General features: G+C 34.0%; 1 protein-coding gene across 6 annotated transcripts; it reads left to right on the top strand.

Annotated features, from left to right (window-relative positions):
• The first annotated feature begins 525 nt into the window (after positions 1-525).
• On the top strand, positions 526-12712 carry LOC120087943 (serine/threonine-protein kinase EDR1-like). 6 transcript variants are annotated; one of them, XM_039044962.2, is made up of 17 exons: positions 526-985; positions 1453-1896; positions 2154-2357; positions 3225-3413; positions 3592-3851; positions 3980-4099; positions 4272-4361; positions 5147-5242; positions 5857-5955; positions 8676-8796; positions 9616-9841; positions 10001-10124; positions 10252-10271; positions 10458-10614; positions 11875-12163; positions 12277-12349; positions 12440-12712. In XM_039044962.2, the coding sequence occupies exons 2-17, from the start codon at positions 1645-1647 to the stop codon at positions 12520-12522; spliced, it is 2403 nt and encodes an 800-aa protein (XP_038900890.1). In that variant the 5' UTR covers positions 526-985; positions 1453-1644; the 3' UTR covers positions 12523-12712. The 6 variants fall into 6 exon arrangements, with proteins under 6 accessions (XP_038900890.1, XP_038900894.1, XP_038900892.1 ...); XM_039044964.2 differs by having other exon boundaries at positions 578-985; positions 4320-4361; XM_039044963.2 differs by having other exon boundaries at positions 626-985; positions 1507-1896.
• Positions 12713-16601: the final 3889 nt, after the last annotated feature.

Here is a 16601-nt window from a genome sequence, read left to right as displayed (position 1 = left end):
ATTAAATCACACAAACTCAACTTCAAATACTAAATTGTTACTTTTATCGAAGTTTAAGAACAAAAAGCATTTTTTTACACCTGGTGAGAATTGATGCATGAATGATTTTAAAATGCGGTCAAAATGAAAGATCCAAATTATTTTACTCACTAAAAAATTTAGGAGTTTAGTTCATACAAATTAGAAATGTTTTCAAATATAGGAATATTAGAAATGTTTATTTAAGAATTAGTGAAAATTAGAAAGGTAGGAGTTTAGTTCATACAAATTAGAAATGTTTTCAAATATAGGAAAATCAACAAAAAAAAAAAAAAACATTTACAATCAATAGCAAAGTATCACCGTCTATTTGTGATTGACTGCGATATAGACTATTAATAGATATAGATAGTAGTTTATCGCGATTTATCATAGTTTATCATAGATAGACTATAATATTATACTATTAATGATAAATATTTTAAAAATTTTTATCATTTAAAATAGCTTTTCTATAAATTAAAATTTTTACGCGACATTTTTTCAACCAAATCCAAAATTTGAACGAGTGTAAATTAACATTAGAAAAAAAAAAAGTGAGAGGAGAGGGGGAATTAAAAGGGTTCACGCGGAGGAAGGTGTGGATGTTGGTAAGCCACCCCGTTCGCCAGCTGGCTGTCGGAGAGAGGCGTCCCGGAGAAACTCACAACCCAAACCCTTTCTCTCCTTCCTTCTTCTTCTTCTTCCATTTTTCAATTTCCATTGCACGTGATTCGCCATCTCCCATTTCTCTGTAAAACTTCTCTCTCTCAAACAGACTCCATCGCTTTCTTCGTCCATCAATTATATCAAATCAAATCCTTTCTTTCCTCTCACTCTATCCTTTCCTCTCCTTTCCTCTCCCCCATCATCATCATCATCATCTTCTTCTTCTTCTTCTTCTTCTTCTTCTTCTTCAACGTTCAATTCATTCATTCATTCATTCAAATGCTCCGATCCGCTCCAGGTACTTCCATTTCTCTTTTTCTCCCTAAATAATGTACCCCATTCTTCGCTTTTCTACATCCCCTTCTCACTCACTTTCCATACTCTTTTTCATTCACCGTTTTCTCTTTCCTTCTTCAGTTTTCTTTACAAACAAGCTGTCGGTTTTATTATAATTAATTTTTATACATTGTATCTTTAGGTTAGGGCGTTTGATTTTTAGTGGGTTATTGTTCTCGAGGTGTTTAATTATCTTGTAATGCTTTTTTTGGGCTATTTATCAAATGGGTATTTCTAGATTTTGAGGATAATCGCTGTTTATATAGACTAGAGGAGATACGGTATTTTGATCTTGGTTATGATGATGATGATTTAACTCTTATAGTATTTGTGGGTCTTTTGTTTTGTTTACTGGGGTCTCTGATTTCTGCTTTGTTTCCTTGTGAAAGCATGCCTTTGTTAATGTCCTTTCTTTTTTGTTCTTATTAGCGCTTATGCCCAATCATTTTGACGTTCCTGTTTCTCGGGTATTATGCCATCCAGCTTGAAGATATTGGGGGGAACCTTAAGGGTTTTATCAGTGGTTTTTTGTTGACTGAGGAGTATGTAAGTTCGATTAGACCTTATATGGGTGTAGGAACTACTTGGTGAAATGGTTTTATATTCTGAACATCTAAAGGAATGGAGGATCAGCGAGATGATGTTGCACCATCAGAGCAAGGGCCTTCCAATGCTTCCTGGTGGTCTTCTGATTTCGAGGAGAAATTTGGATCTGTTTCTTTGGGCCCTCGGGAAGATATTGTGAGTGAAAAGGAAGAAATCATCAATTCTGACCAAGATGTGTTGTTGTCGCCTCATAGGGCTTCTCAAATTCTCTGGCGCACTGGAATGCTTTGTGAACCAATTCCAGATGGTTTCTATTCTGTTATTCCGGTATGGCGTTTTTCCCACTTAACCCTTTTAGTCCATAAAAATTACTTTCCACTATTTAGTTTCTCTTTCCTTGGAGAAGCTATGTGTGATTTGTTGGTGTTCCTTTTTTATATATTCTTTAATTAAATGTAGTACATTTTCACTGATAATTTTACTGCTGTGTCTGGCAACTGGCCTTATTTATGCTCATAATTTTTGTCTTATAACTTGTTTCTACAAACTAGAGGCTAAACCAAATCTATAATTTATGTGCACAGGATAAAAGGCTAAAAGAGCGGTTCCACAGTATTCCGTCGCTGGATGAGCTTCGTGCTTTGGAGGCTGAAGGTTATAGAAACGATGTTATTCTTGTGGAGACGGAGAAAGATAAAAAGCTTTCTATGCTGAAGCAACTGATCCTGACACTGGTTAAAGGATTGAGTTCAAATCCAGCTGCAATTATCAAGAAGATTGCTGGACTGGTGAGGAGCGTTTTAGCAGTCACATGTCTTGCTAATACCCCTTATTTAAAATCTTTAACCGTTTCTCCATTGAATTTCACTGAATTTCCATTCAAATATTAAGAATGATATTTCAGATGTTAATATCATATACAATGAGGCTATCTGAAGATGCAAATGAAAGGAAAGATCTGAACTAGATCCCTTACTATTTTTGTATCAAGTTCTGAACCTCTGTTTTTTGTTCTCTTTCCCCCTCAAAATAATATGACAACTTGTGGAAAAATGTTTGATGCTTCAATCCTCTGAACTTTTTAGGCCAACTAATCGGCATGGAGAAAAGAAATATTGTTTATTGATATTCATGTGCCTCCAACCTGAAGTTGATTTTGTAGATTTATTCAATCTTTGTGCCTAGTATTTTACCCAGTTAGAGACCAATTGTTACTTAACCTTCTTTGGGTTAACTGATGTAGGTTTTTGGAATTGCTACCTTGCCAATTGTAACTTTTTAGCTGTAGTATACTCTTTCTGTTACAGTTTCCTTGTTCGTCTAACAAACTGTCTGTAATGAAAATTAAGATAGATTGTATAGAGGGTCTTATGAGATAAAGATGGATTCTATAAAGGCTGCAGGACCCTTTATCTAGCATTTTGTTTCTTTGGAAAGGAAAACTTAATTCCTTCCAAAAGTTAACGTCGTCAAGCTTTTCTTTAGGCATTTCTTATATCTTTCGAAGGAGTCTTTAACTTTTCCTCTACACTACTGACAGGCAATTATCCCTGTTTCTTAATCTGTTTTTCTCAGGTTTCTGATTTTTTGTGTTCATATTTATTTTTCTATTGCTCACAGGGTAACTATTCCTCTTTCTTACTCCACCTTCTCAGGTTTCTGATTTTTATAAACGACCAATTTTAGATAGTCCAGCAAAAGCTGCTCTAGAAGAAAACTCCCACTTGTTCGAGGATAGAGGCATTCAATTACTTGGACAAATAAAATTTGGTTCTTGCCGTCCAAGAGCTATCTTATTTAAGGCTCTGGCGGACACGGTAGGGCTTGAAAGCCGTCTCATGGTGGTAAGCTCTAAACTTGGTTTTATTTATTGCAGTAGGTCGTTCCTTCTGTAAATTGCCCTTTATCCATTTGTGAATTATCATCTGATTTTTTCATTTCACAGTTGACGACAGAATAGAGTTATCTGCTTTGTCAAACGCCATCCTGACGATTCCTCATTCACTTTTTTATTTTGTTTAGGGCTTGCCAAATGAGGGGGCTATTGGGTGCGTGGATTCATACAAGCATATGTCTGTGACAGTTGTGTTGAATTCTGTGGAATTAGTTGTCGATCTGATGCGATTTCCTGGCCAGTTGTTACCTCGGTCGACTAAGGCAATTTTTATGACCCATATTTCTGCTGCTGGTGAAAGTGATTCTGCAGAAAACGATTCCTGTGATTCACCACTAGAACCTAATAGTCCTCTTTATGGTTTCTCAGAAAGAGTTGATCCTGACAGGTGGGATGTTGCATAAAAGTTAAACCTCTGGTTCCTCAACATTTCCAATCTTATTTGAAATTTAAAGTTTTAGGTTTATGTATGTGTTCTGTTGGTCCCTTCTTGAGCTAGATCCCTTTTTGCGACAGTGCCGAGAAAGATGAGAGCCTTCAATTCCATAGAAAATTTGAAGCAGCTTCAAATGCATATGGTCATTCATTGCGCAACATGATGTTGCGATCAAGTACAACACTTGACAGGAAACTGAGGTAATAAATTGTTCCAATAAGCAGTCTCAAGTGAATTTAGTTAACGAAACCATTTATTTCTTGACTACTTATACTGAATTGTCTCTCTTTTTTCTCAAAAAACTTTCTGATGCAAAGATGCAAGAAATGCACTGAGATTTCTGTTATTGTATCTTATTTTCAAATCTCTCAGTTTATCACATAGTGAACCTAACATTGCAAATGCATTTTGGCGACGTAGTCGGAGAAAGGATATTGCTGAACAGCGGACTGCTAGTTCAAGGTCTTTCTTGAATTCTTGTTCTTGGATAATATGGCCATCTTTTTATGGTGTTAGAAATTTATATTCTCCATTCAAATAAAATTCTATTAATCATCTATATATTTTTGGCAACCCCACCAAGAAGTTAACAATGATCGATAATGTAAATTTTTATGTATGTTGTTCATGATGGCCCATTCTGGATAATTTAACAATAGATGTTAGTTCAACTGGAATGATGGTCATAAGCTAGTAAATTTAGGTTTTGTGGAAGAGTCAATCGATATAGCTCAAGGCAAATAAGACCATGAAGTTTGAGTCTAATGAAGTTTCCAGGTTTCTACTCAAGTACTTTGGGAAGGGGAGCCCCTGAGAGGGTCTTGATTCAAAACAAGGAGGATTTATTTATTATTTTATTTTTTCCCGTTTCTATTTTCTGCCGATTAAGATATTGAAATTAGCTCTGGAGCAGTGAGTTTCTGTAATTCGATTTCTCTTTTGGCACTTGGAGCAAATTGTCTTCCCTTGTTGTAATGATAGTCTATCAACCCTCGTTATCCGATATAGGTACTTTTTTGTAATTATTTTCTGATAGGATTCTTTTTGTATTCCGTTTCATCGTATCAATGAATGATGGATGGTCTCTATTTCCTATATATATATATTAAAAAAGATTGTCAATCTCTAAAGTTTTTGGTTTCTGACTGTATTCTTTTATGCCTTCTCATGGAAATGAACTTGTATTTTTGGGGAAATATAGTCTTCTATAATAATCGGTTATGTTCTCAATTGCCTTTGTACTGCAGTCCAGAGCATCCTTCATTTCGGGCGCGTGGCCGGTCTATGCTTAGTGGGGATAGGAAAGCCTTCAGAGATTTTTCTGATGATGTCTCTACTTCAAGGTTTAATCTTATCTTCATTATTAGTGGGTTATCTCTTATCTGAACTTTATACTATCATGTTGCTGTTAGTTATGAATGCAAATGCATGTACCTAGTTTTGGTTTGCAAAAAAGACATGTTCACAACTCCTTGCTGATAATGTGGAATCAGGCATGAGTCTACAAAAATAGAATAGAAATGCTGTGGTTTATTTCTATGACATTTTTTTCTTAAGAAATATGGCTTGATAGAGATAAGAAAACACCAATCCATATGAATTTCTAGCATCCTGTGGCATTTTATTATTAAAGGAGAAATAGTTACAAAATGTGTAGGTATTTTGTAAAGTTCAATATCTACAACAATCAGTCCATAACTATGCGTTGAGATTGTTTTTCACCTTGGACATGGACTAGAACCAGAACTTTGTGAATGTAATTTTGGTGACAATAGTTATTAATATTGAAGTGTGAAAAATGTGCATTGCTCAAGGGTTACCACATTGGTAGCTCATACATACTTCATTTATTTTTTTTAGCTGGTTTCTGTTTATGTGTAGAGACCCCCCTATTATTCCTGTTATTGTGTTATTTATTCATGATACTAATATTTCTTCCTTTTTGATTTACCTACAGATCAGATGGCGCTTCAACTTCAACTTCAACTTCAGAAGCACGTCGATTAAGAAGAAGGAGCATCAGCATTACTCCTGAGATTGGTGATGATATCGTGAGGTTAATTTTTGCTTTTGTTTTTATCATTAATTTCTTCGTTTCTCTTTAAATGGTAAGTCAAACTTTTCAATTCTGCCTTCATATGTACATTGAGGTTGGACAAAACATTTCTTTTTTTTGGTTTTGTTTTTTGTTTTGTTTTTTATTTTTTTTATTTTTTGTTGTTGTTGAGGATCCCACCTCCGAAAGATTAGGAGATCTCACATTCTTTAAAAGATACATGAGCTACTCCTCTATTGCTAATTGGTTTTGAGATGCAACTTCATTGCTTAACTAATATAGTATCGAGAGCCATGGTGTCCAAACAGGTATCTGGTCCAACCAGAAAAAGAGGATCTAGCCCAAGAATGGTGAATTTTGAGGGGGCATTTTGAGGATTCTACATTGGAGAGATGGGGAGACTCACAATCTTGAAAAGATACATTGGCTAATTCTCTTATTGCCCATTGGTTTTAAGATGGAACCTCATAGGGTCATTTATTTATTTTAAAATCAAGAATTGTTGCATACACCATTAAAATTAGATTTGTTGCATAAACATACATCATTAAACTTAGATGGTTGAACTATGATTTTATCAAGTCTGTACTTATTAGTATTCCACTCAACTTTACTGAACTAATTTATCTGCTTAAGTGGATATTGTCGTGCTATATGCTCGATATATTATTGGGTTGTTCATTTTGATTTGGAACTCTGGACAAAGTTTTGGAAAAGAAAGGTTTTAGAGGCTGTGGTTGTGGAGCTGTGTTCAAAATGTCAGTTATTCCATTCTCATCATTGGGAGCCCGAAGGGAAGGATTCAAGCTTCGAGGGGCCTTGTCCCCCTTTTTGTTCCTCGTTGTGGTGGATGTGTTAAGTAAACTTGTCACTAAGAGGGTTGAAGGCAAAATCATTGATCCCTTTGTGGTTGGTAGTGGGGAGGTGAGTTTTTCCCACCTTCAGTTTGCATATGACACCATTTTTTTTTGTTCAGGGAAGGAGGACTCATTCAGAACTCTTAACCACGTGCTGGGTTTCTTTGAGATGATGTCTGGGCTTAAATTAACAGATCTAAATGTCAGATTTTGGGAATCTATTGTGATCAGATTAAACTTAGTCACTGGACAGATTTGGTTGGTTGTGATATCGGATCCTTCCCCTCTTCCTATCTAAAGGTTAGGAAGAGATTAGCTTCTTGGAGGAAGAGTTTCTTCTCCAAAGATGGTAGACTTACTGCTGATTAAATCGGACCGTCATTCCCATTCATTATCTCTCTTTTTGGAGCCCCTTGTTTGGTTTGCAAAGGCATTTAAAAGCTTATGCCTGATTTCTCGTGGGAAGGGATTGATGAAGGAAAAGGATCGCATTTGGTGAATTGGGAAAGTCGATAAGTAGTGGGGGTCTTGAAATTGGTAATATTAGGCTTCATAACAAATTCTTTTTGCCAAATGGCTTTGGCGTCTCCATTGTGAGACTGAATTCTCTATGGTATAGAGTTATTGTGAGCAAACATGACCCTCATCCTTTTGAATGGCTTTCGAGTCGGGTTAAAGGCACCTTTTGGAATCCCATTTCTTTCAGGCTCCCTTTGTTCTCCTATCTTGTTCGTTGTGTTGTGGGAAAAGGTGAGGCATACTTTTGGGAGGATAAGTGGGTAGGGGACAGACTCCTCGGATTTGCGTTTCCTCGTTTTTATCATTTGTCTTCTCTTAAGCATCATTTTATTCTAGACTCGTTGTTTGGTCGAGGACCTTTGTTTCTTTTTCGTTTGGCTTTTGTCGGTTTCTGACTGATAGGGAAACGACTGTGGTTGTACCTCTCCTATTTTTGATTGGAGAGTTTGACTTTAGGCTTGAGAGGAGGGATGTTCACATTTGGAGTCTCGACCCGCTTGAGGACTTCTATTGTAAGTCTTTCTTTCGGTATTTCTTGGATCCTTCTCTCATTAGTAATTCTATCTTTGATACTCTGTGGAGGATTAAGGTTTCAAAGAAAGTTAAGTTCTTTTCTTGGCAAGTTTTTCTGAGTCGTGTGAACTCGTCAAATCGGCTTTCGAGGAAATTACCTTCGTTAGTTGGCTTCTTTTGCTGCATTCTTTATCAGAAGGCGGAGGGAGATCTGGATCATTTGCTTTGGGTTTGTGAATTTGTGAGATCGATATGGAACTACTATTTCCAGGAGTTTGGTTTCATGTTGGCTCCTCAAAGGAGTGTCAGTGGTTTGATTGAGAAGTTCCTCCTCCATCTGTCTTTTAGGGAATAAGGTTGCTTTCTTTGGGAAGCGGGGTGTGCGCTATTTTGTGGGTGTTATGGGGAGAGAGAAATAACAAAGTGTTTTGAGGATTGGAGAGGGACGCTAGTGTTGTTTGGTCCTTGGTGAAGTTTTATGCCTCTTTGGGCTTCGATTTTGAAGACATTTTGTAATTATTCTATAGACAACATTTTATTAGTTGACCCTGGTCTTTTGAGGGGTTTTTTTATCTTTTTATTTTTTTATTTTGTGGTTTTGGTTTTTTATATACCCTTGTATTCTTTCATTTTTTTCTCCATGAAAGTTGTGTTTTTTATTAAAAAAAATGCTCGATATATTATTGGGTGGATATATTTGTTTAGTTTTACCCATGTTCTCAGTGTAATACTCGTGTGATGTTCTATGATTGTCATTTTATCATTAAACGGCACAGTTAATCAGAATCATATAATTATATTTCACTTGTGTGCTTGCTTTGACAATGTCAGGGCTGTACGAGCAATGAATGAAACACTGAAGCAAAATCGTCTTTTGAGAGGACAAGAAGATGACAGGTCGTTCTCCCACCCTTCAAATGAAAGAAATAGTAGTTCAGATGTTCGGAGAAATGTAGGTTTCATTTGTCCTGGTAATGGAGGACTGACTTTTTGTTCATCATCATATTGCTTTCTTGCATCACGTTGAAATTTCATCTTTGTTCTGCATCTGTTCTTATTTGGAGGGGAAGAAATTCTGAACTTTTGGGGGGTGGGGTAGTCTGGTGGGTGGTTAAAAAAATCTGAGTGCACTCTGAGACCATGCCTCTGTTATTATTGTTTTCTTCGTCAAGTTTAAAAAAAACTGTGCATAATGAGTTCAGAATTGGCGTAAACTAAACCAGGATGTCTTACATAGTTCAGCTATTAAATGTTGATTAAAAACAATTTGTTCAAGGCCTAAAATTAGTTCTTAGTTTTGAATCCGATGAGCACAAAAATGTGAAGGAAATTTTTAGGTATGGATGACAATTGCTATGTGATTTATTTAGCTTGTATTACAATGAGCCTCCTATCAATTCTGCCTGCATACGCTTAAGGGAGGGGGAATAATCATGGGCTTGCATGCTCAGAATGAAAAAGACTGACGGCAGAATGATCGCTGCATAAAAATCCTGTTACCGGTAGTAGGGTTGTAATCTCCTTCTGGGTTTGGGATTTTCTCCTGACATACTTGTAAACCACTAAAGGAAGGTTGAGTGATTTAGAATATACAATGACAATGAATCATGTAAGAGAGGATAAGATTTATGCATTGCCGGGGGGTTGAATATCAGAGGGTGATTCTTGTTATAAAATTTTCATCCCGTCGTTGGTTTTGACACTGTTTCTGGAACCACGTTTAAAACATAGGGAATTTATAGTGAATGGTTTTTTTCTTTTTTTTTTTCAGGATCAAGTGGGTTCTCAAAGAGCAATATCATTACCATCATCGCCACATGTGTATAGGGGTCAAACCTCTGATAGAATTGAGCATTCAGCGTATGCAAATGATGAATTAGGCTCAAAATGGACTAAAGTTCTTGAATCTTTCTCCTTGAATGACAAACCACTATTACCTTACCCAGAGTGGAACATCGATTACTCAGAACTGACAGTTGGAATTCGTATTGGAATTGGTGAGCATGTGATTATTTTAGAGAATGTCGTTGGCTAAAATTCCATTTTTGTGAGAATGCCATTTACTATTGCCTGACCTGAATCTAATGTTCCAGTAAGATTCTTTGAAAATTTCTTGCCAACGGATTTTCTTTGACCTTTGCTGTGTCAATATTCAGGGTTTTTTGGAGAAGTTTTCCGTGGCATTTGGAATGGAACAGATGTGGCAATCAAAGTTTTCCTAGAGCAAGATCTAACTCCTGAAAACGTTGAAGACTTCTGTAACGAGATATCAATTCTTAGGTATCTTTTCTTGACGCACATTTTTTCCTCCCTTTTTCTTTTAAAAAATATAAATAATTTATTCCCATTGACTTCTATTTGTCTTACTTCATTCTCTGTGTTTGTGCATGGGTTCTTTCCTTGCTAGTCGTCTTCGACATCCTAATGGTACTTTCCTATCCTTCAAGTTGAATTTGTAGCATTTTCTTCATATAAGATTGCATGTACTGATCTGTACGGCATACCTTATTCAATGCAATTTTTTTTTAATCCCTGACTGATTTCTTTTTGGTTTTTGTGCTATAGTTCTAAAAATCTGTCTGACGAGACTAATGGGGCTTATATTTACTGCAGTTATACTATTTCTGGGGGCATGCACAAAGCCACCACGCTTATCAATGATCACCGAATACATGGAAATGGGTTCCTTGTATTCCTTAATCCATTTGAGTGGTCAGAAAAAAAAACTTAGCTGGCGGAGGAGACTGAAGATGTTGCGTGACATATGCAGGTATGTTTTGCTCAGTCATGAAACATAATTTACTCTCCTTGTCGATCCTATTGAATGAAGGGTATTTATTTCCTGATTTTGTGCACTGGTTCGAAGTGTTGTGGGATTTAGGCGTAGATTTGCAATTGTCTTCGAAGTAGGCATGGTTACCTTACTTGTCTCGTAATTCGAAAGCTTAAGGGGTTAGAAGGGATAATAGAACTAAACCAACCTAGGAAATTGGGGTAATAATGCAGGTTTTGTTGGGTAACTATTTCATTTTTTGTTTTTGAAATTTAAGCCTATATAAATACCTGTTCTACCAGTAAATCTCTTGCTTTGATATCTACTTTTTACCCATGTTTTAAAAAACTAAGTCAAAATTTGAAAACTAAAAAAAGGTAGTTTTTGTTTTTGGAATCTGGCTAAGTATGTAACTTTTCTACTTAAGATTGATACAAATCATGATAAGAAAATGAAAGGAAATAGACATAATTTTGTCTAATTTTCAAAAACCAAAAACAAAAAACGAAATAGTTACGTAAAGGGGCCGCAATGTTTTGTTTTTGTTTTTTTGTTTTGTTTTGTTTTTGTAAGAAATTGAGCTTTGATTGAGATAAATGAAAGAATATAAAAGGCACATAAAAAAAACTAGCCCAACAAAAAATGAAGATCCAAACAAACTACCAAAAGGAACTTCATTCTTCTTACAAAATCAAACTTAGGTCATCGTTACAAAAAAAAAGAACATAGTGCTTGAAGCCCACAAGGGGGCATTGAACCTCACCACCTCCTAAAACTCATCACCCGACCTCTCCACTCCTCTAAAAGTCCTATTGTTTCTCTTGAGCTAAACTCCCCATAAGATAGGAAAGAAGCTAGTTTGCCACACTATGTTAATGGCATAGAATCTTATGCCTAGATATGTGGATTTATGAGATCAACTTTAATTCTTTGATCGTTCACTATTATTAGGATGGATAGCCAAAAAAAAAAAAAAAAAAAAAAAAAAGAAAGAAGAAAAAAGAAAAAGAAAACTAACTTTGAAATATTCTGATAGTCATTTGCTTCTGACCGGTTCTGGATTGTGTGATTAAGTAGTTAAAGGGCAAAGGAGAAAGATGAGATTCTGATAAAATGTTCAATTCACGTTGTTGATTACTTTTCCAGAAGATTTTGAACATGGTGCATTTAGTCGTTTACTTGAAGGGGCCTAATAAATGGTGTCCTCTGAAAGGTGCAATACATTTTACTAACCGGAGATTTTGCTGAATGTCAAAGGGGTTTGATGTGCATACACCGAATGAAAATAGCTCATAGAGACCTAAAAAGTGCAAATTGCCTAGTGAACAAGCACTGGACCGTCAAGATATGTGATTTTGGACTTTCAAGAATATTGACAGATACTCCAGCAAGAGGGTCTCCATCTGCAGGAACTCCAGAATGGATGGCTCCTGAGCTATTTCGAAACGAGCCCTTCACTGAAAAGTGTGATATTTTCAGCTTGGGGGTCATTATGTGGGAGCTATGCACGCTAAACAGACCATGGGAGGGTGTTCCACCTGAGCGGGTATGTTGAAACGTGATAACACATTTTTATCCCTTTAACCTGTATTGTATCCGATGGTAATCCCATTTTATTCCAACGAGGGAGAGATTAACCGGTACCCTTGTGGCTTCCAGGTAGTTTATGCTGTTGGCACCGAGGGATCCCGCCTCGAGATTCCCGAAGGCCCACTTGGCAGGCTTATATCAGGTTGCTCAAACTTACTGGCAATTAGAATATCCTGAAATCTAGAAACACTTGTTTCTATATTGTTTATGATTTTTACTGTTTTGGTTGCAGATTGTTGGGCAGAACCAAATGAACGGCCAAGCTGCGAAGAGATTCTCTCACGCTTGCTGGACTGCGAGTACTCACTTTCTTGATATGGTTTGTTTTGTTTTTTTCTTTCTTTGTTTTGTCTGTGTACAGAAAACATGGTAGAGGTGCTACTTTTGATGTTCTCGGCTCCAATTGTGAAACTCTTGTTGATTTTTCCAACCATTGTTATACAATTTAAAGGGAGAAAAAAAAAAGAAAAAAAAAAGAGAGAACCTGTTGGTTTTTATCTTCCAATGGTTTCTTTCTATGCTATAAAGAAGCAAAGACCATCTCAGTTTCTGACTCGAAAACTTAAAAGCATCTCACTTGCTTTACGTGTAAGAAGTGAGAAGAATCTTCGGTTTGTTGACTTGCCTGCCTTTTCGCTATTTCTTGTGCTATGTTTCACCTCCTAGTCAAGAAAAGGGCTCAGTGAATCTGTTAATCACAGCTTGAATCAATTTTTAATGGTATGAAAATTAGGTTTGGAATTGTGAAATCAATCAATGAGACATGTTTTTGTGATATGATAAAAGTGATTATGACTGTTTTACTTGGAGTGATTCAAAATATATTAAATCACTTCTGTAACAAGGTAAAATCATTGAATGTGATTTTGAAGTTTTATTGCATCGAAATATGCATGTTTTTCAGAATTCTTTGCCAACAACACTATTTATTTATTTATTTCGAAGAGATTGAAATGATATGATGAATAAGAGTTCGTTTGGATTTATTTAAGTTTTTTTTCTTTAAAAAAATTCATTTTTATTTAAACTTTTTTTAATAAAAAATATTTAAAATATATTTAAAAAGTTATTTTTGAGTGGTTCTCAAAACATTTAACTTTTTTTCAAAATCATTTATTTTTTAAACTAAATACTTAAAAATTTATTGCAAACACACCCTAAATAAGGATGGGTTTAAACACTAACGGTATATTTGTTGTATTTATAAAATATTATATTATAGTTATAAAGAGATCAATTCGATTTTTTTTTTAAATTTTAAATAAAAGAAATCAAAATTTGTATGGTTATATAGAGAATATATATTTGAGAAATTTTTAATTTTTTTTATAAGATATAGTTAAATTTTAAAATTATTAATGATAGACGTTGATAGGCAATGTCTATCAACGTCTATAATTCTAAAATTTTGATATTCTTTGTAAATATTTGGGTTCAATTTTCTATATTTAAAAACAACTCTATATATTTTTTCAAAACCTAGACCTAAATAAATACAACTCAAGTATGTAGAATATTTTCTAGGAAAATTATTTTAAATGACAAAATTTAAATAATATTTACAAGTAATAATAAAAAATTATAATCTATTAATGATAGACATCGATAGACTATTATATATGTCTATCATACGTATGTCCTAATTTAAAATTAATTAAATAACGTGAACAGAACCTAACTTAATCAATGGAGATATGCTGCTATTGATTAAGAGATTTTGAAGTTTGAATTTATGACTTCCATGAATTTTTTAAAATATAAGTATTTAACTTTTATTTGTCCTTTTTTAAAAAGAAAAAAAAAAATCACATATTGGTAGTAACCTGAGGTTCACTAATATAGCCTTAAAAAAAAAAAAGAAAAAGAAAAAAAGGAGTCAGTGGGTTTTGTATTTCCAATCAATTATAGAGTAGTCCATTGAAGTGTAAGTGTTTGGTTGACGAGGACCAATAATTTTTAAAATTTTATTTGGACAAAGATGAAGCTCCTCTTTTCTTTCTGGTTGCTATTTCCACCATATAATAAAGTTAAGAATCTACAACTTCTCAATTCTCTTGCTTTTTCTCTCATTATATATCTATTCACCCACTCATTTTTCCTTTATTTTTATTTTGGATTATCAAGGCCAAAATAATATCCCCTTTTACTATTATTCCTAGTAAAATAAATAATAATAATAATAATCTTTGAGTGTATCCTTATTATTGCACTTATAAAATATTGTTACGTGATATATTTTGATTAGACAACTAAATCGGCTCCATGAAAATGGATGTAATGTTAATTTCCAAATAATAAAATTAATAGTGATAAAAAAACCAATTTACTCTACCAAATCATGGGCATTTACTATATTTGGTTGTTTTATATGTAGATACTTACTAGAGAATATGCTTTCTAAAAACTTGTCATATATGAAGTTTCATTAGTTGCCCAATATGTGATATTACTGAAAATTTTGAGGTTGGAAAAAATTTTCCAAAAATTTTCTAATACTATATATGAGAGCATTGAACATTTTTCATCATACATGAATTAGTTTGATTATTATTATGTCATGAACAGTTTTTGTCATATATGAATTTGTTTCATTGTTATTATGCCATTATTAATTTAATGAATAGTGTGAGATCCATGATCTAAACTAGGATATATACACTTGATCATGATATATCAAATTGTGAAGAAAGGTGTTTGTTTAGATCTTGTCTGTGTTGGACTTTGTTGTGGGTGTTAGATCATATGGCCTTAACCTCTGACCCACTTCTCCTTGATTTGGTCTCAAGATATTCTGAGCTAACTTGTATAAGAGATCTTCACACCCGTGTAACGTCAAAGTTACTACACTCTGATGCTTAAGTTAGCAGAATGAGTGACTAATTCAGCTAAGTACAAAAAGAAGTAAGATTGAGTCTCTCATTTGGAGATCATTTAATCTCCCCACTTGGGGTGGTCGAATAAGGTTATTTATAAGCATGTCCTCTGACACACATCTACAGTCACGTATGACAATAGTGGTATTGTTTCTAGCATGTGAAGTTGCAGGGTATTAGTCCAAATCCGGCTCAATTATTTCCCGATTGGAATATATATTCATCGATGCCGCTAGTCTGCCCAAATTTCGACATTTCTCTTTTGGGATGCACGTTTTCCCGTATCTCATCCCTGTATCCTGTTGGCTTTAGGCCTTGTCTTGGGTAACTCTTAACAAAATCTTACGTATTTCTACATTGTTAAGAAATTTTCTTTGTAACCAAAATGAACATAATTCAACTGACATCAAATATATACAATAACATTGTGGTTAGAGATTCAATCCCCACCCCACAATTATCAAAAAAAAAAAAAAATCTCTACATCCGTAAGTTATGACAAAAATGAGTTTGTGATTTTTTAAGTTAAAGATTTCAAAATGTTTGGATTAGATAATCAAGAGTAATTTTAGAAATAATTTAGATGTATTAGTAGAAATACTTAATCAATACTTCTTTGAGAAGGAGTGCTTCATTTAAATATATATGTACATATATATTTAAAAAATGATCCCAAACTCACTACAAGAGTAATGAATCCATTGAAATTAGTTTTACACTTTTGGTCTGAATATTATCCATTCATGCATTGATCATAGGTTATTAGTTTACACTAGGCAACTCCTAAACCATTTAATTTGATTTAATTTTGGGACATAAAATCATAGCATTATTTCATATAATTGATGCATAAATTTGAGCTTTATAACCCTAAGAAAGAACAGGCAAGAAGCTCCAAAAGAGTAAATGATTTTTTTTCCTTTTGTTTAATTTATTTTTTAGTTCGTCTATTAAGCGTGCTTAAACGAGAGTAGTACTAAGTTGGATAACCACTTGAAAAGTTTCGTATTACACCCGTTTAAAGAGTTTGTTAAAATCGAACCCTATGATAATATATGTCTAATTAAAGTTTCGTCTAACAACAATATGATTCTCACATTTTTAAGAAACACTTGAATTTTTAGTCAACGAAAACTGTTTTTAGAAAAATTATTAAAAAGTAAATAACAAAAAAAAAAAACAAATGTTTATAAACTTAATTTTTTTTTTTAAAAAAATAGTCCTCAGATAAATTAAGAATAATATTAGATTTGTCAAACTTTTCTTACATGATATTAATTTCTTCTATCTAGTTGATATTAGATAATACAATCCAATGTAAAATTTGTCTTGAACCTTGTTACTTAGAGTGAAAAGGAGAGATTATTAGGATTCATTTAGTAATCTTCTTATTTTTTATTTGTTCTAACCTTTAAAAGTATGAGTGATTTTTAAGCTAGTTTAACCATATAAATGAAAACTTTATCTGATCATTTTTACTTATAAAATGCCGAATAGATATTAAATATAATCATTTCAAAA

This window comes from Benincasa hispida, chromosome 10 (genome assembly GCF_027475165.1).
Source record: "Benincasa hispida cultivar pf3 chromosome 10, pf3_genome.v1.1, whole genome shotgun sequence".
Lineage (NCBI taxonomy): Eukaryota > Viridiplantae > Streptophyta > Magnoliopsida > Cucurbitales > Cucurbitaceae > Benincasa > Benincasa hispida.
Note: the sequence above shows the minus strand (reverse complement) of the source record. Positions and strands in the feature narration are given on the sequence as shown.

Coding starts and splice junctions, on each gene's coding strand:
- LOC120087943 (XM_039044962.2), top strand. CDS start 1,645: ATGGAGGATCAGCGAGATGATGTTGCACCATCAGAGCAAGGGCCTTCC. Junction 10,272..10,457: donor TCGTCTTCGACATCCTAATG/GTACTTTCCTAT, acceptor TATTTACTGCAG/TTATACTATTTCTGGGGGCA. Junction 12,164..12,276: donor AGGGTGTTCCACCTGAGCGG/GTATGTTGAAAC, acceptor TGTGGCTTCCAG/GTAGTTTATGCTGTTGGCAC.